This window comes from Zootoca vivipara, chromosome 4, assembly GCF_965207765.1.
Source record: "Zootoca vivipara chromosome 4, rZooViv2.hap1.1, whole genome shotgun sequence".
Classification (NCBI taxonomy): domain Eukaryota; kingdom Metazoa; phylum Chordata; class Lepidosauria; order Squamata; family Lacertidae; genus Zootoca; species Zootoca vivipara.
Window position 1 is genome coordinate 101709586 of NC_142587.1, and position 19205 is coordinate 101728790.

Sequence of the window (19205 nt, forward strand, 5' to 3'; positions counted from 1 at the left end):
AGCTGACTGCACAAGGGGCATCTAGCTGGCTCCTGTGAGAAGAGGGTCCCGGACCAGATGGGCCACTGGCCTGATCCAGCAAGCTCTTCTTAGTTCTGACGGGAGGCCTCCCTTGGTCCTCTCCACAGGGTGAGGTTCATCCCAGCCCTTGGGAGTCTCAGAGGGTCAGGGCTGAGAGCTGGCCCCACCTGGAGAGGCTGCATGCAATTTGACCTCTCCAAGTCATCTGTTCTGGGCAAAGCAGGGGGGGGGGGCAAAGCAGTGGAGAGATTGGGGTCTTGCTCTTGGGGCTACAGGCCCTTCCGCCTCTTGAATCAGAGACAATCTACCTCTATCTATCTAACACAAGAACATCAGAAGAGGTTGCTGGATCAGGCCAATGGTCCACCTAGTCCAGCAGCATCCTGTTCTCACTGTGGCAAGCAGATGCCTCTCTTGGGACCTGAGCACCAGAGCAACCCTCTCCCCTCCTGCCAGCAGCTGGTCTTGGGAAGCCTTGCTACCTCACCCCATGGAGCAGGCATCCCCAAACTTCGGCCCTCCAGATGTTTTGGACTACAGTTCCCATCATCCCTGACCACTGGTCCTGTTAGCTAGGGATCATGGGAGTTGTAGGCCAAAACATCTGGAGGGCCACAGTTTGGGGATGCCTGCTCTATACTCTTCATCAGCTGCTGGTCCCCCAATTAAACTGCAGAATCGGGTGCGTCAGGAAGGTGAAGAGGGCGGGCACATAGGAGACCAAGATGGTGCAAGTGTGGATTTGTTGAATTCCACACACAATGATTTTAATGGAGAGAAAGAGTGACCTGGACAAGGCAGAGAAAAAGAGGCATCATCATTTGCCTGCTTTTTAAAAAAACATCCCTGAGATCTCTTGATGAAGGGCGGTATATCAATTTAATAATTATTGACAACAACAACAACTATCCGTTGTTAGTCCCTTGAATTAGCAATTAAGCATTTCTGGAAGGGGAAATGATACACTTTTGTATATTAGCAGGAAAAGCACGTATAAGAATTATTAGACATAAAAAGCATGCATAATAAATAACTTATTACTCATTATTACTCATAGGATTTATTACTCATAGGATTTATTTATTTTGAACCTGGTTCCTCCTTGGTAGCCAGTGCAATTATTTCATCAGTGCTAGAACTCAGGACCCGCTGCCTTGAGGGACATCTAAGAGCAGAATGGCAGGGGAAAGGTCTCCCTTGGGAGGTGGTGGACTCTCCTTCCTTGGAGGTTTCTAAGTAGAGATCGGACGGCCATCTGCCATGGATGCTTGAGCTGAGACTCCTGCATTGCTGGGGGTGGGACTAGATGACCCTGGGATGCCCTCCTCTCTCTCCACTCCTGAATTCGAGGAGGAGGTTCCTTGCCTCCTGAAAAGCCCTTTTCCCTGCAAGCTGTTCCTCAAGTTTCTGGCAAAAGGAGAGAGATGTTCAGAGTCAAACCAAGAGCCTCACCAAGAGCCAGTGTGGTGTAGTGCTTAAGGAGCCGGATTCACCCTGGGCTAGTCACACTTCTCTCAGCCCCACTCACCTCACAGAGTGTTTGTTGTGGGGGAGGAAGGGAAAGGAGATTGTTAGCGGCTAAAGCCAAAAGGATATCCGGGCACTGGCATAGCCAGGGGGACAGTTGCCCCCCTAAATCCATTAAAAATAATAAAGAGGTTCTGCAAGGCGAGAGAGGGCTGAGCGGGCCAGCTAGGCATTGCAAGGGTTAAAGAGAACCGAGCTGCCTTCCTAGAGAGGACAGGAATGGGGGGGGGTCCAGGTCCTCCAGAGCCAAGGCCCCTCCCTCCCTCCCCAGTCCTCCTTTCCTGCTTTGGTGTCTCTTCTGCAAGGGCTGCATCGCTGTCCCTTCACTCCTGGGATGATCGGGTGAGTCTCCCCCCCCCTCTCTCTCTCCCAGAGGGTGCAGTGGGGAGACCGAGGGGGAGGATGCCTGGGGGGGGGGAACCCAAGTCAGGGAGGAGAGGGTCCTTCCAGCCAGGGAGGGGGGGCGAGGTCTGCAACGCTCTCCTTCCTGGAGATCAGAGGATCCCAAATCTCCCTTCTTCAAACAAAGGAATCCCCGGGACTTTAACTCTGTGTGACGTCGCTCAGCGTCATTGCACAACAGAGGAAACATGTGCAAATGGTTTTCCAAAGCTGGACGAGGAGGTGGATTAGGACCTGCCCCCCCCAAAAAAAAACCTACGTGGAGGGAGGGAGGAAAGGTGGGAGAGAAAGGCCCGGAATAAAGAGAGGGATCCCAGCCCATAGTCTGGCTGCTGCATTGCAGACCAGTTTCCCATTCGTCTCCAAGGGCAGCTCCACACGGAGGCCACTGCAGCAATCCCCTCGCACCCAGAGCATGGCATCCCAGGACCACATCCTCTCTGTCCCAAAGGGATGGTTGCTGGAAAACCAGCCGAGGAGCCAGAAATGGGCGCTGCTACTCACTGAGCCTCCAGGGACCTTGGCATCAATGGCTGTGTTGTTAATAATAATAATATTAATAATAATAAATTGCCCGCCTAAATTTCAAGGGAGATGTCTTTGGCCCCATCCACTTGGCCCTCAGGGGGTTGGCCAGATGCATACCTGGCCCTCAGAGCAAAGAAACAGGGACCTCACCCCAGGAGTCTGTCTTGAAAGCGGAGGAGAGTCCAAGTGGAAGAAAAGGAGATGGAAGCAGGGGAGTGGGGGGGGGTGGGGAGCATCCATCTTTCACAAGATACAAATGATTCCCTTGTCAATCAGTTCTGGCTTCAAGCATTGACTGGAAGGCAGGAGCAATCTGGCAATCTAGCAATCTCAGGTGCCAGGTCGACCTATCGGTTGAGCCAGTGGTTCCTACAGGTGGTCCGGGGACCCCCAGGGATCCGCGAGGTATGCCAGAGGGGTCCGCAAGATGCTATTAGAATAAAAAATATATTAAATATATTTCGTATGATAACAGATTTTTTGTTTTGGCCGCTTCCTGCTTGAGCAGAGTCTAGCGCAAAACTAGAATTAGATAGAGGCAGTAGTTCTGCTGTATGCCGTTAGGTGGCACTTTACAAACACTACTGTTTTGCAAAGAGGCAGCGCGCGCATTCTGCTAACGCTCACCTCCCCAAGATGCTTTGCGCGCGTCGGCTTCATTTGTGCGCTACTGCGCAGGTACCCTGTCTTCTCCATTCCCCTCCCTCCTACCTGGCGCACGCTGCCTCTTTGGAAAACAGTAGTATTTGTAAACAAAGCGTTCTTTTTCGCGGAAGCTACAGTTTGCGTAGTTAAAAATGGACCGTTGGTTAAAAAGTGGTTCGTTAAAACGACAAAGGCCTACAGATGAAGAGGAAGATAATGCATTTGATGTTCAAGCAAGTAAGTCAGTGACTCTCGAACCTTGCATCAGCATGCAAGGACTACAAGAAACTTGGAGATAAGGCAATGAAAAAGATCCTTCCATTTGCAACCACATATCTGTGTGAGCAAGCATTTTCTTCCATGTGTTTCATGAAAAACAAATATAGGAATCGGCTCGACATGCAGTCGGATTTCAGAGTGAAAGTTTCAAGTTTGGAACCTAATATTTCAGAAATAATAGACTCAAAGGACAGATTTAACTCATCTCATTAAGAACTGAAAATTAAAACTAACTGTATACTGATGGAGTACTCTGTTGTAACTGTAAAAAACGTATAAATATAAAATTTAAAAAGACTCTTAATTTGGCTCTCACTTTTTAATTTTAGGATTAGGAATTAATGGGGGTCCTTGTCACAATAGCGGCTCAATGAGGGGTCCTCGAGAAAATTTTGTTGGGAACCCCTGGGTTGAGCCATCAGCCCAAATACCAAAGAAATTGGCTTTACTCCCTTGGGCATGGAGTTCCAGGCGGAGGTTTTCTGCACTCTTTCCACCTACCTTTTTGCCATTTTACTTGAGGCCTAGACAAAGGCATGGGAAGTCCTGCAGCGAAAAGTGCAAGGATGATCAGCCTCCTGCCTTTCGTGTCCCAATCACTCTCCATTACTTTTAGTGCCTGTGGCATTGGGATTGACATAGGATTTGACCGGGCAGATTTAGCAGGACCAGCTGCTTGGTGAGTAGCAGACACAGCATGTTTTCTTACCTGAAGAGGTAAGAAAAATGCAATTCTTCATCATCACCATTGTTATTTCATTCCTATTCTGCTTTATATTTTAAAGAAAAAATCTCATTGTAGTTTGCATGATATCACAGCATTAAATAAAACAATCTGGAAATGGGTTTCACATGTAAGCTCACAGAATAAAACGTCATCATAAGCAGAGAACATGGACTCAGCGCATCTGGGTCTTAAAAGAGCCTGAGAATTTTATTCACTGTCTGACTCCTCTTAGATTTCACCCTCTTCCTTCCATACCACAAAAGTGGCATGTCTAACAATTGCACAAATTTTCAAAAGCAGAATATAAATTTAAACTCCTTGTTTCTTTTATGCTGCTCTCCCTTCACAAAACTCGTTTCCTTGGCCCAGGCAAATTCCTGGCAGTCAAGGCATACCATAACATCAGAAAACATCTCCAGCCATGGATGTTCTCATTGCAACTTTGAGAAAGTTGGTGGGTTATCATTTTCCCTCTGACTTTTTATAATACTATTGTTGGTGCTGATAGCCTCTTCTGCCTGCCTGTCTGGTTCCTAACAATTTTGAGATTGCTGCCAAAAAAACCTTAAAATGTTTTTCCCCATACTGTATTTATTGACAAAGGAATTTTGAAGGATTCTTGGGTACTCAGTGGAGAGAGAGAAAGAAGAGGGTGTATAAACTTTATAGCAGAACAATGTATTTGCTTTGTAGGACTTGCTAGTGCCTCTCATTAGCAGAGACAGAACTCTGCAGAAGACCAAGGGGTTCCTTCCGATCTCTTTGAGGCTTCCTGAGAGCAGAGATGGATGACCGAGACTCAGCTGGCCCTGGAGCAGGAAGAGGCCATGCCATCCAAACTGGGAGCAGTGGGGGATTCTGGGAAAACCCAGTGCAGAAGATCCTGTATAAGGAGGACACCCTCCACTCAGAGGTGCAGAGTCAGCAGTTGAGGCGGTTCTGCTGCAAGGAGGCCAAAGGACCCCGAGAGGTTTGCAGCCGACTCTACCACCTTGACCGTCAGTGGCTGAAGCCAGAAAGGCACACGAAAGCTGAGATGCTGGACCTGGTGATCTTGGAGCAGTTCCTGGCTGTCCTTCCCCCGGAGATGGAGAGCTGGGTGAGGGAATGCGGAGCGGAGACCAGTTCCCAGGCAGTGGCCCTGGCCGAAGGTTTCCTCCTGAGTCAGGCAGAGGAGAGAAAGCAGGTGAGAGAGACTTTCCTCTGGATACTCCCAAGGGGCTCCAAACAGCATAATGCTCTCTTGATGGCCCACCCTTTTTCTGGGAAGGCATCCATGGAATGATATCTAATACCCTTAAAGCTGTGACATTCATTTTATAATCCTTCTTGTCATTCTCTGTTTTGAATCCTTGTTTCTTTTTCAGGAAAAGGATCATTTTGGAGAAATGGACCTGGATTCCTGTGAGGCAGAGAGGCCTCCGTTGGACACCAGAGTGAGGCAGCCGGGTAAGGCGGAAGGAGTTTTTTCTCTCTCCATTTGGTCATTTTCCTTTGGTTTTGAACTGGGTGGATATGAATCAAATCATTCCCCCCCCCCCCCCGAAAGTCTCATTCTTGCTGGTATAATCTTAATATTTACAACCCGATGAAGGTTTCATTTTTGGAATAATAAAAGATCAAGGTGTCTCCCCTGCCAGTTAAGTATTTTGGGAACTCTCATAAGAGCTATTGCTGCACGTGGGAGAGGAAGAGAGAGAGGGGGAAGAGGGGGAGAAGGAAAACATGGAAAGGAGACCCTTTTCCCCTCCGGTTCCGGAATTACGCAGGAGGAAGCAAGGGAGGAGATTTGGGGTGCCCAGACTCTTATGTTGGAAGAGGACGCGGAGCGCGCCATTCCAGGGTTCTGGGTCCGACTGAGAGCATGTGTCCTGTATAGCTCTAGCACTGTAAATAACCTGCACTTAATAAAAGCATGAAAAGGCAGAGGTCTGGAGAGTCGTTACTCTAGAGTAGTCGCAACGCATCCCCTGTGACAGTTGGGTTTTTGGTGGGAAACACATCCAGCAGGTATCCGAATTCAACTATTTGTGGATCACTTTCCATCCCAGGCTCCGGTGGTCCTCGCACTGCGCAGTGGCGATAAACGCCAGCAAGCCGTCTATGTAGGCCATAATGCACTTATTTGTAACAAGAGGCAACTAACACATCTCTTCTGCCCTTAAGGTTTATAATGCCAAAGTTAGAGCTCAACTGCTCTATGGAATTCCAATCTGGATGTCATGGTTTACCCAGTCAGTGGAACAAGTGCAGGCAGCCTTTCTATTTAAGATTTTTGCTGTACCTTGTGCAACTTTATGTCTTGAGGGAGGCCAACATAAGCTAGAGACAGTTGCCTGGACGAGTTTTCTTTTATGCTGGCTAAACATTTGCTTTTCAGGAGACAAAGACTCTTTACTTAGCAAAGTTCTGTCAGACTCCTTCCCTTCCCCAGGGCTACAACTGTTTTGCACAAAGATACGGCAACTTGGGCTTTCAGACGATCTCCTGGGTGCTGTGGCTTTCCCAATCCCCAACATGTTCCCCTCTTTATTTTTGACTCTCTTGGGCGCAGGAATTTAACCCCAATTATCTACCATTTTTGTTTAACCCGCAAGAAAGAAGGGCTTCATCGCTGGCTAGGTTCCATTCTAATCCTTCTAGCCTCCTCTGGGGTAGGTTCGCGGGTATGGGAGAAGGAGATAGGATCTGCCCATGTGATGCCCACCTGGTGGAAACTCTAGCTCACATGGTCCTCAAATGTAAAATGCATGATGATCTCTGCCAACTATTGCTAGACCAACTATGTATCCCAATATGGAAACCAAAGACAGAGGTTATACGCTTCCTATTACGGGGGGAGAAATCAGGAGCTCACCAAGACAATAGCTAAATTCCTCTATTTGATATATTTTGCTGCTGAAGTACATTACAGGGCCCTGCCCTTGCTGGAGACCCACAGAGGTGAAATAGATTGCTTGCTTGCCTCTTCTTCCCTTTGGCAAGTGACTGTACTGATGATAAGGCGACGAGATTGTACTGGCCTATTTATTTTGAATGTTTGATGATGATGAATAAATTTTCAGAGTAGTTTTTACAGTTATATCAGAGATTAATTATTTGGTTAGAAATATATAGACAGATAATTATTGTGAGATTTCATAAGTTACCGTATATTCCGGCATATAAGGCAACTGGGCGTATAAGAAGACCCCCCAATTTTCAAGTTAAAATATAGAGTTTGGGGATATACTCGCCAGGGAGGGGAGGTTGTCTTCTCCAGCCCTCAAGTCTGCAGCAGGGGAAATGGTGGATTCTGGGGGGGGGTTTTAGGTTATTGAGAGGGGGGGAAAGCCATAGAGAGGAGAGAGAGATAGAGAGGCAACCTTTATGCTGTACTTTATTGGAAGGCGAAAAATAAATAATCATTTTCTTAGTAAAAATTTAAATAATTTATGTAACTAAAACAATAACATTATAGCATATGTATCCATATTTGGTAACTGACATATTTAGAGACTTGTGGCGTATTCTGCTCACAAGGTTGCCCTTTCATTTTTACTGCTTCACACTTAGCTACTTATGCAGATCTGTTCCACCCAAACAATCTATTCATTGAACCTCTTGGAACTTAGCATTTAAGAGGTAAGGGATTGATTCTGTGTATATAAATTTGCAAATGAAGAATGGGATTAAAGTTTCCCCCTCAACTCTGTCTATTTATTTATTTATTTTGTAACATTTTGTAACATTTTTCCTGTGAAGAAAAGGCATGTTATCTCTGCAAACACAAATTCACACTTTTGAGAACTGCAAAAACAAACATCTGTGATAATATCTTCTCGTTAGAAAAACTGCCCCAAACAATCTTACAGAAACCGCTGGAACTGCATGACATTGTGAATGGACTAATGGAATTCATTTACAAAAAAATTTAAACTTTGCATATAAATTCTCATGCTACATAATTAAAAACAAATCCTTATTTCCATTATAGCGTTTGGACTATAATGTTACTTGAATAGAAAACTATCTTTAAAAGATTATTCCTCCAAAAGCTTTTTTTAAAATCAGATTTAAAATTTAAAAAATCCAATTTAAATTTTAAAAAACCCTTTTTTATTTTATATATTTTTTAATCATTGCTTTTCTAATCCACCCTGGTTTTGAAACTAATCTGTAGGTTCTTTTCAGCTTTTGTTAGGGGAGATAGAAATGGGCCAGATTTCCTTTGAGGCAGAGAGGCCTCCATTGGTAACCAGACAGAGGCAGCTGGGTAAGGGTTTTTTCTCTCTCCATTTAGTCTCATTCTGTTACTTTTCAAACTTATGTGTGGGTTCTTTTCTTATTTTGTTGCGGAAGATAGTTGGGGCCCAGAGCCTAGAGGAGGGGAGATGTATTTCTGCACAACTAATATCTGAAATGCGCCCAAAATTTCAAATACACTCTGGGCCTCCCCCTTACCTATTTTCTCTTGCAGGTGACACAATGATACTGGCTAGACCTCTTCATCCATCTTTGAAAAGAGAAGCAGTGGTTGTGGAACCAGATCAGGTCAGGGGAAGCTGCCTTGTGGGGATAGAGGCCAAGGGCTGGAAAGATGTCTTAGGTCAAGGAGTGGTGGAGAACAACAGTGTTGTCTCAGAGGAGGACATTTCCCCTTTTCTTTTAGGGTCCAGTGTGCTTTGAAGATGTCGCTGTTTGTTTCACGGACGAGGAGTGGGAGTTGCTGGATCCTGACCAGAGAGCTCTGTATAAGGACATCATGGAGGAGAATTGTGGGATCGTGGCCTCTCTTGGTAAGGCTCCCTCTGGGATCATAATATCTGTTTTTAAATTCAAAACAGTTCTCTGCGATTAATCTCATAAATTTTCACAGAACTCAACAGCGCCCCGTTAAAACACCTGGAATTACGATATTCTCACAATGAATCTTGAACAGTAAATTACTGGTTTTTTTACTGTGAATGTTCTTCCTCCAGTTGCAGCTTCTTAAACAAGGATCAGCCTGGTCTGAACTCCCCAGGCCATTTAACTGCAAACTTCAGAGTTGTTAGGGAAGTTGAAGTAGCTTCTGTCAGGTTTTCAGTTTTGAAGTAAAGAACACTGACATTGGAAATGGGGGGGATTCCATGATGGAGCCAAACAAAATCCATTCGAGAGAAGAGCCAGGCTTATCGAATCACAGGTTTCCCTAAGGATGTCAGTTGATCAGGGTTAATAAATGCACCCAACCCTTCAGTAAAACTATCCATCTAAGCCACTTGTGATATTCCTCTATGACCAGTCTTAACAAGTATACTTCATTAATTTATCCCTGAGGCTCTAATCCATTTCTCTTCATTGTAGATAATGATGGACTGGAAATCAAGAACAAGGGTGACCATGACAAAATCCCCATAATGGAGAAGCCTTATAAATATCTTGAAAGTGGAAAAAGTTCCAATTCCACTTCCCATCAAAGAAATCCCATTGGGAAGAAACCCTATCAGTGCTTGGAATGTGGAAAAAGCTTCAGTCAGAGAGCCCATCTCGCTTCCCATCAAAGAATTCATACAGGGGAGAAACCATATCCGTGCTTGGAATGTGGAAAGCACTTCAGTCAGAGAGCCCATCTCACTTCCCATCAAAGAATTCATACAGGGGAGAAACCATATCAGTGTTTGGAATGTGGAAAGAGCTTCACTGAAAACTCCCATCTCACTTCCCATCAAAGAATTCATACAGGGGAGAAACCCTATCAGTGTGTGGAATGTGGAAAGAGCTTCAGGAAGAACTCCTCTCTCAGTTCCCACCAGAGAATTCATACAGGAGAGAAACCATATCAGTGTGTGGAATGTGGAAAGAGCTTCAGTCATAGCCATCATCTCACTTCCCATCAAAGAATTCATACAGGGGAGAAACCCTATCAGTGTGTGGAATGTGGAAAGAGCTTCAGTAAGAGCTACAATCTCACTTCCCATCAAATAATTCATACAGGGGAGAAACCCTATCAGTGTGTGGAATGTGGAAAGAGCTTCAGTCATAGCCACAGTCTCACTTCGCACCAAAGATATCATACAGGGGAGAAACCCTATCAGTGTGTGGAATGTGGAAAAAGCTTCAGTCACAATTTCTGTCTCACTTCCCATCAAAGAATTCATACAGGGGAGAAACCCTATGAGTGCATGGGATGTGGAAAACGCTTCATTAATAGTTCCCAACTCACTTCCCATCAAAAAATTCATACAGGGGAGAAACCCTATCAGTGTGTGGAATGCGGAAAGAGCTTCAGTCAGAGCCCCAATCTCACTTCCCATCAAAGAATTCATACAGGGGAGAAACCCTATCAGTGTGTGGAATGCGGAAAGAGCTTCAGTCAGAGCCACCATCTCACTTCCCATCAAAGAATTCATACAGGGGAGAAGCCCTATCAGTGTGTGGAATGCGGAAAGAGCTTCAGTCACAGCAACAGTCTCACTTCCCATCAAAGAATTCATACAGGGGAGAAACCCTATCAGTGTGCAGAATGTGAGAAGAGCTTTAGTCAAAGCTCCCATCTCACTTCCCATCAAAGAATTCATACAGGGGAGAAACCCTATCAGTGTGTGGAATGTGGAAAGAGCTTCAGTTACAGCCACAGTCTCACTTCCCATCAAAGAATTCATACAATGTAGAAACCCTATCAGTGCATGGAATGTGGAAAGAACTTCAGTAACAGCTCCAATCTCAGTTCGCATGAAAGAATTCATATGAATGGTGGGGGAAAACTCTTCATTATACAGCTTTAAGCACCAGGGGAAAATGCACCTCTTTAACCAGGCCTTTGGCTGATTGACTGCCCCTGGGTGTAGGCTAGGCGATTAGAGCACCTTCAGCGTGTCCCAATAGCCTGGACTCACAACTGCAATTGTGAGCACCAAATTTAGCAGCAGCAGAGAATAACACGGAACAATGAAAAGGTAAACAACCGTGAAGTGCAAATAGGTCTCGGGCCACGGAGCTCCGCTCGGCCGGCGGCCGGGCGCCCTCGGCTTCGGCCCGGCGGGCCTGCGGGGGGCCCCAGCGGCTCCTCGCTTGCTCCGCCGGACGTTTCCGACGCCCACGCGGTCGCCGTGATGTCCGCGGCCTGGAAGGCGGTTTCGGGCCTCTAGGCCCAGGGGTTCCGCCGAGTCTCCGGCCGGGCGCACTCAGCCTCGGTCCAGTGGGGTCACCGGGGGGCCTTCAGCGGCTCCCCGGTTGATCCACCGGGCTCGCTTGGCGCCCGCGCACCGGCGGCGGCAGTTCCGCCGGTTCCGGCGGGCCAGAGGCTTGGCATCTAATAGCATCTTGAGGACCCCTCTGGCATAGCTCGCGGACCCCTGGGGGTCCCCGGACCACCTGTTGGGAACCACTGCCGTATATTATGGCGTATAAGAAGACTTTTTAACCCCAGAAAATCGTCTCAAAAGTCGGGGGCCGTCTTATACGCCGGGTATACGCCTGGACTGGAGAATCTGCGGTCGCCGCATCTGGTGGGGGGAGCTCAAAAACGGCCACGGCCGCATCCCCGCTGTATGTGACGGCCGTATGAACGCCCAGGGAATGAGGGGAGCCTCTTCACTGCCGTCCCCACTCTCCTCCTTTCTGGCTCCTTTTCCCTCTCGCTGCCTCTGCCTGCCTTGATCTCCTCCTTCCCTGCACTGCTGCTTCGATCGCTGACTCTCCCTGCCTTATTTCTCCGTGTCTCTCTCTCTCTCCCCGCGTTGCTGCTTCCTCCGCTGACTCTCCCTGCTTTATCTCTCCGTGTCTCTCTCTCTCCCCACGTTGCTGCTTCCTCCGCTGACTCTCCCTGCTTTATCTCTCCGTGTCTCTCTCTCTCTCTCCCTGTGTTGCTGTTTCCTCCGCTGACTCTCCCTGCTTTATCTCTCCGTCTCTCTCTCTCTCCTACCCCGCGTTGCTGCTTCCTTCGCTGACTCTCCCTGCTTTATCTCTCCGTGTCTCTCTCTCTCTCTCACCCCACGTTGCTGCTTCCTCCGCTGACTCTCCCTGCTTTATCTCTCCGTGTCTCTCTCTCTCTCTCTCTCTCCCCGCGTTGCTGCTTCCTCCGCTGACTCTCCCTGCTTTATCTCTCCGTCTCTCTCTCTCTCTCTCTCTCTCTCCCCGCGTTGCTGCTTCCTCCGCTGACTCTCCCTGCTTTATCTCCCCGTCTCTCTCTCTCTCTCTCTCTCTCTCCCCGCGTTGCTGCTTCCTCCGCTGACTCTCCCTGCTTTATCTCTCCGTGTCTCTCTCTCTCTCCCCACGTTGCTGCTTCCTCCGCTGACTCTCCCTGCTTTATCTCTCCGTGTCTCTCTCTCTCTCTCCCTGTGTTGCTGTTTCCTCCGCTGACTCTCCCTGCTTTATCTCTCCGTCTCTCTCTCTCTCCTACCCCGCGTTGCTGCTTCCTCCGCTGACTCTCCCTGCTTTATCTCTCCGTGTCTCTCTCTCTCTCTCTCACCCCACATTGCTGCTTCCTCCGCTGACTCTCCCTGCTTTATCTCTCCGTGTCTCTCTCTCTCTCTCCCCGCGTTGCTGCTTCCTCCGCTGACTCTCCCTGCTTTATCTCTCCGTCTCTCTCTCTCTCTCTCTCTCCCCGCGTTGCTGCTTCCTCCGCTGACTCTCCCTGCTTTATCTCCCCGTCTCTCTCTCTCTCTCTCTCTCTCTCTCTCTCTCTCTCCCCGCGTTGCTGCTTCCTCCGCTGACTCTCCCTGCTTTATCTCTCCGTGTCTCTCTCTCTCTCTCTCCCCGCGTTGCTGCTTCCTCCGCTGACTCTCCCTGCTTTATCTCTCAGTGTCTCTCTCTCTCTCTCTCTCTCTCTCCCCGCGTTGCTGCTTCCTCTGCTGACTCTCCCTGCTTTATCTCTCCGTGTCTCTCTCTCTCCCCGCGTTGCTGCTTCCTCCGCTGACTCTCCCTGCTTTATCTCTCCTTGTCTCTCTCTCTCTCTCTCCCCACGTTGCTGCTTCCTCCGCTGACTCTCCCTGCTTTATCTCTCCGTGTCTCTCTCTCTCCCCAGGTTGCTGCTTCCTCCGCTGACTCTCCCTGCTTTATCTCTCCGTCTCTCTCTCTCTCTCTCTCTCTCTCCCCGTGTTGCTGCTTCCTCCGCTGACTCTCCCTGCTTTATCTCTCCGTGTCTCTCTCTCTCTCCCCGCGTTGCTGCTTCCTCCGCTGACTCTCCCTGCTTTATCTCTCCGTGTCTCTCTCTCTCTCCCCGCGTTGCTGCTTCCTCCGCTGACTCTCCCTGCTTTATCTCTCCGTGTCTCTCTCTCTCTCTCCCCGCGTTGCTGCTTCCTCCGCTGACTCACCCTGCTTTATCTCTCCGTGTGTCTCTCTCTCTCTCTCCCCGCGTTGCTGCTTCCTCCGCTGACTCTCCCTGCTTTATCTCTCAGTGTCTCTCTCTCTCTCTCTCCCCGCGTTGCTGCTTCCTCCGCTGACTCTCCCTGCTTCATCTCTCAGTGTCTCTCTCTCTCTCTCTCTCTCTCTCTCTCTCTCTCTCTCTCCCCGCGTTGCTGCTTCCTCCGCTGACTCTCCCTGCTTTATCTCTCCGTGTCTCTCTCTCTCTCTCCCCGCGTTGCTGCTTCCTCCGCTGACTCTCCCTGCTTTATCTCTCCTTGTCTCTCTCTCTCTCTCTCCCCACGTTGCTGCTTCCTCCGCTGACTCTCCCTGCTTTATCTCTCCGTGTCTCTCTCTCTCTCTCTCTCCCCGCGTTGCTGCTTCCTCCGCTGACTCTCCCTGCTTTATCTCCGTGTCTCTCTCTCTCTCTCTCTCCCCCCGCGTTGCTGCTTCCTCCGCTGACTCTCCCTGCTTTATCTCTCTGTGTATCTCTCTCTCCCCGCGTTGCTGCTTCCTCCGCTGACTCACCCTGCTTTATCTCTCCGTGTGTCTCTCTCTCTCTCTCCCCGCGTTGCTGCTTCCTCCGCTGACTCTCCCTGCTTTATCTCTCCGTGTCTCTCTCTCTCTCTCTCCCCGCGTTGCTGCTTCCTCCGCTGACTCTCCCTGCTTTATCTCTCCGTCTCTCTCTCTCTCTCTCTCTCCCCGCGTTGCTGCTTCCTCCGCTGACTCACCCTGCTTTATCTCTCCGTGTCTCTCTCTCTCTCTCTCCCCATGTTGCTGCTTCCTCCACTGACTCCCTGCTTTATCTCTCCGTCTCTCTCTCTCTCTCTCTCTCTCCCCACGTTGCTGCTTCCTCCGCTGACTCTCCCTGCTTTATCTCTCCGTGTCTCTCTCTCTCTCCCCACGTTGCTGCTTCCTCCGCTGACTCTCCCTTTCTCTCTTTCATTGAGGAGGAAGGCTGGGCTGAGCTGCTTTCCTTGATGCACTCACTTTGTATGATGAGAGGTTTGTTTTTTAAAATAGATGAGGTGGTATTCAAACATGTAATACAGTCCAAGACAAGCTTTGCCATTTAATTCTATGGCATATAAACTGACCAAAAGTGTGGAAGGAACTGGAGTAGAAGAGACTACTCTGGGTTGAGTTGTTTTTAATCATCAACCCCCAATACACAACTCCATGAATTAGGCTTTTTCTCCCACTGTAGCTTCAGATCTGAACCCCTTCTGCCCGTGTTTTTTTTAAATGGTTTTATATTCATTGCATTTTAGACTTTCCCTAGTGAATTGGGGGGGGGGAGAAGCCATGGCGAAAGGGCAGCTCTCCCAGGAAAGGATGTGGAGAAAAGGCCATCGAGTTTCAATGAAACCCAGTTCACCCCACAGGAGCATAGGGAGTTGCCTTATAGACCAAGCAAGGCCATTGGTGCATCTCACTTAGTGCTGTCTGCACTGACTGGCAGCAGAGCTCCAGGGATTACCATATTGAAATCAAATCTGATATTTTTTAAATTTTTATTTGGTGTGCATTGGAAGAGGGGTAGTCTTAGATGGCGAGTATATCCCAAACTCTATATTTTAACTGGAAAAGTTGGGGGTCGTCTTATACGCCCAGTCGTCTTCTCGCCGGAATATACGGTATTTGCACTTCACGGTTGTTTACCTTTTCATTGTGTTGCTAACATTACCGTGTTGTCTGTTTGTTGCTGTTACTCTGAGAATAACATGGAAGCAGGCTGTGGAGGTTTAGAAGCATACCTCATTTTATTATCAAAAACTACTTTCACACTACTTCACACGCAGCGGGTGGTGCTGTGAGTTAGACCACAAAGCCTAGGGCTCGTTGATCAGAAGGTTGGTGGTTTGAATCCCCGCAATGGGGTGAACTCCCGTTGCTCGCTCCCAGCTCCTGCCAACCTAGCAGTTTGAAAGCACATCAAAGTGCAAGTAGATAAATAGGTACCGCTCCAAGCGGGAAGGTAAACAGTGTTTCCGTGCGCTGCTCTGGTTTGCCACAAGCTGCTTAGTCATGACCTGGAAGCTGTACGCCGGCTCCCCCGGCCAGTAAAGTGAGATGAGTGCCGCAACCCCAGAGTCATCTGTGAGTGGACCTAATGGTCAGGGGTCCCTTTACCTTTACCTTTACTTCACACTATAGAATACTACTGGCTTGCATGAGTGTTACATTTCTCACTCAGCCACCTTATCTCTACAAACATAAAACTGAACCCCACACAAAGTCAGGGGTGAAGAGTAGAACAGTTCCTCCCCCTCCTTTCTCAAAACACCAGTCAGGAGATTCTTGCAATGGGAGGGGTGAAAATGTCAACACTAATGCTCTTTTAAAATGTGGTGGGGATGTGGGGGTTACAGGTTTTGGGCTGTGTGTTTTGTGTTTTCATATTGTGATTTTATGTTGTAACCTTCCTGAAAACTGTGGGTGTAGGGAATAAGAGCCAACTTTTAGAGGCCAAGGGGTCTTTGCCCCCCAAGAAAATATTTGAGGGGGCCACCCTCCAAGTTGATGGGCATTGCCATTCAAATGGCATGCATGCACCACATCGCGTGATTGATTATGCGAGGAGGGGCTTACTAAACCCCTTCTATATTTTATTCAAGTTGGCACACCAGGTATAGGGCACTATAGAAATTAAATAAATGCATAAATAAAGGAAGACCATCTTGATCGCCTTCATTTGCACATATTTCAGCCTCTCAATATTCGTATTATCATTTTTTAAAAAATGTGCCCTTTATCTGAAGATTTCACGGTGTTTCACAACATAGACGGGTTGAAAGCAAGTCTTTCTCAAAAACAAGTCAAGCCCGATGAATCTTTTTCTTTTCTTTTTTTTGGATGGAGTTACAAACTTTGTTGATCAGGGCACTGCTGTGGAAATAGTGCATCTCGATTTCAGTAAGACTTGACAAAGTCTTCTGTGACATTTATGTGAGGAAGCTGGTAAAATGTGGGCTGAACGAGGTAACTGTTAGGTGGATTTGACTGACCGAACCCAAAGAGGATTCCTTCATGGGTCTTCCTCATCCTGAGGAAAAGTGACAAGAGGGGTGCCCCAGGGTCAGACATTGTTCAACGTCTTTTTAAATGACTTGGATGAAGGAACTGAGGGGATGCTCATCTCATTTGCAGACGACACCAAAAGGGGAGTGGAGGCCAATGTGGCAGAAGGCAGAATCAGATCAAGGGAAGGAATAGTACCACTTTATTCTGCCTTGGTCAGAACCCACCTAGAATACTGTGTTCAATTCTGGGCACCACAATATCAGTATCCTAAATTTTGTTTGCCTGGGGAAATCAAGAAGGTGGGGGGACACAATCCATATTCCTTCTATAACACATGGCCAATGTTTATTGAATACATAAATTGTTAAGACTGTTGCAAGAATCCACCCAGCAAACATGGGAAAATGTGTCGTGGTCTTTTAGAACAGGCATGCCCAAATTCGGCCCTCCAGATGTTTTGGGACTCCAGGCATGCCCAAACTCGGCCCTCCAGATGTTTTCTGTTTATTAATATTCTTTGGAGGTTATCTAACCTTATGTTAAAACAATCTCCACTTTCTTTGGGGAAATTTCCCCGACTGCTCTGTTTATTTAACCTTTTGTAGAGTTTTTGTAGAGTTCATTACTCTAGTCTGAGTTAGTTTAAACATTAAGATAAAAAACCAAACTAAAAAGCTTTTTCCTTCTGGGGAAGATATTTCCAGTGAAACGAGAGTTATAGGTCGCTTAGAAAAAGTTTAAGTTCTTTTTTATTTACTTAAGTTCGGGAGACTGATATATATATATTTGAATAGTCATTAGTTTTAAGTTATCTTCACACTACATCTCGTTTCAGGGAGTTGTCCCGGTGGTTTTGTCTTATTGTTTGCTTACCATCTGGTACGCAGGCTGAGACCCTACCTGCCCGCTGACTGTCTCGCCAGAGTGGTGCATGCTCTGGTAATCTCTTCCTTGGACTACTGCAATGCGCTCTACGTGGGGCTAACTTTGAAGGTGACCCGGAGACTACAACTAATCCAGAATGCGACCGCTAGACTGCTGACTGGTAGCAGCCGCCGAGACCACTTAACACCGGTCTTGAAAGACCTATACTGGCTCCCAGTACGTTTCCGAGCACAGTTCAAAGTGTTGGTGCTGACCTTTACAGCCCTAAACAGCCTTGGCCCAGTTTACCTGAAGGAATGTCTCCACCCCCATCGTTCTGCCTGGACACTGATGTCCAGTGCCGACAGCCTTCTGGCGGTTCCCTCGTTGCGAGAAGCCAAGTTACAGGGAACCAGGCAGAGGGCCTTCTTGGTAGTGGCACCCACCCTGTGGAATGCCCTCCCACCAGAGGTCAAAGAGAAAAACAACCACCAGACTTTTAGAAGACATCTGAAGGCAGCCCTGTTTAGGGAAGCCTTTAATGTTTAATTGATTATTGTATTTTAATATTCTGTTGGAAGCCGCCCAGAGTGGCTGAGGAAACCCAGCCAGATGGGTGGTGTTATTATTATTATTATTATTATTACCGTACTACTACTATTTAATTAATCTGCTTATATGTGTTGAATGTTATTTGGAGACTGTAACTCCCGGTAATTTCACATTATGTGTTTCTGTGTGTTCAGGACACATGATTGCAGGTGAGACTGAATAAAACACTTCCTAGAAAAAATTAGAAGCATCTAATGTTCCCTGGATGTTTAGGGCAATGCATGGTGCTTTTGTTTGACACATAAAAATCTGGCTGCTCCCCAAAACTTGTATTTTTGTCTCTGCACCACAACACTGCTTTGGATTGACTTATCTTATGCTGGACTACAAAGCTCGTAACATCTTGGGATCAGCTTACTTGAGAGATTGCCTTCTCCCATGCATTCCCAAGTCAAGAAATGGGTTGGGAGAAAACTGGCAGTTACTGGTTCCACATAAAACACCTGCACTTGTGAGAAATCAATACCGGTATTTTCGTGTGGCAGCACAGCTAGGCTTTGGAACTCCCTGCCTGTTGATACCAGGCAGGTGCCTTCACTACTCCCCCCCCCTTTTCTTTTTGTTGCCTGCAAAAATAAATAAGCCCATCCAGATAGGTAAAATGTGGACCTGTATTTTATTCTGCTTTTTAGCATACGGTTCATTTGTAATTATTTATAAATATTTTAAATGCCGACTAGGATTGTGTCCTGTCTTTTTCTCCAAACCGACTTCCTTGAGGAGCCAGAGCCAAGGAATTGGTCCTTCTCCCTGCAAAGCCTTTTCCCTGCAAGCTGTTCCTCCACTTTATGGGCAAGGAAGGGAGATGCTCAGAGCCCAACCAGGAGCCAAAATCCCCAAAAGCTGAGGTTCTACCAAGCGAGAGAGGGCTGAGCTGGGTGGACTCGGCTTTGCAAGGGTTAAAGGTGTTATGTATTCAGATTGGCTGCAGTTCTCACTCTGGGCCACCAGTATGCAAATGAAGGAATGAGAGCTGCTGTTACGGTAGTAGGTTGGAATTTGTTACTGTTGCTAATTGCTTGACATTGTATAAGGCAGGAAGCTCCGCTGTTGTGCAGAGAGAACATGGAGCCCTTATAACTAAAGAGCCGTTGCTTAGGAAGCTGCGTCTGCCACCCATCTTTCCCACACTATACAACAAAAGTTGGACTCAGACCCCACACAAGCATACAAAAAAGAACTGAACAAGATTACCCCTACACATCCCCTACCCCTACACATCCAAGAACAGATCCTCACAAACACACCAGCGGAACCTCGGCCAGGAACT

The 19205-nt window shown here is 47.5% G+C and overlaps 2 protein-coding genes across 2 annotated transcripts in view; both read left to right on the plus strand.

The window, feature by feature from the left end:
* The window catches only part of LOC118085582 (uncharacterized), a 193969-nt gene that overhangs the window by 53308 nt on the left and 121456 nt on the right, over window positions 1–19205 (plus strand). The window lies entirely within an intron of this gene.
* The window catches only part of LOC132592057 (uncharacterized), a 33877-nt gene continuing 16394 nt past the window's right edge, over window positions 1723–19205 (plus strand). The window contains 9 exon segments of the mRNA XM_088668973.1: window positions 1723–1890; window positions 4019–4081; window positions 4823–5315; window positions 5497–5578; window positions 8313–8384; window positions 8589–8662; window positions 8781–8907; window positions 9458–10846; window positions 14439–14440. Coding sequence (XP_088525099.1) covers window positions 4914–5315; window positions 5497–5578; window positions 8313–8384; window positions 8589–8662; window positions 8781–8907; window positions 9458–10846; window positions 14439–14440 — 2148 coding nt within the window. The 5' untranslated portion in view covers window positions 1723–1890; window positions 4019–4081; window positions 4823–4913.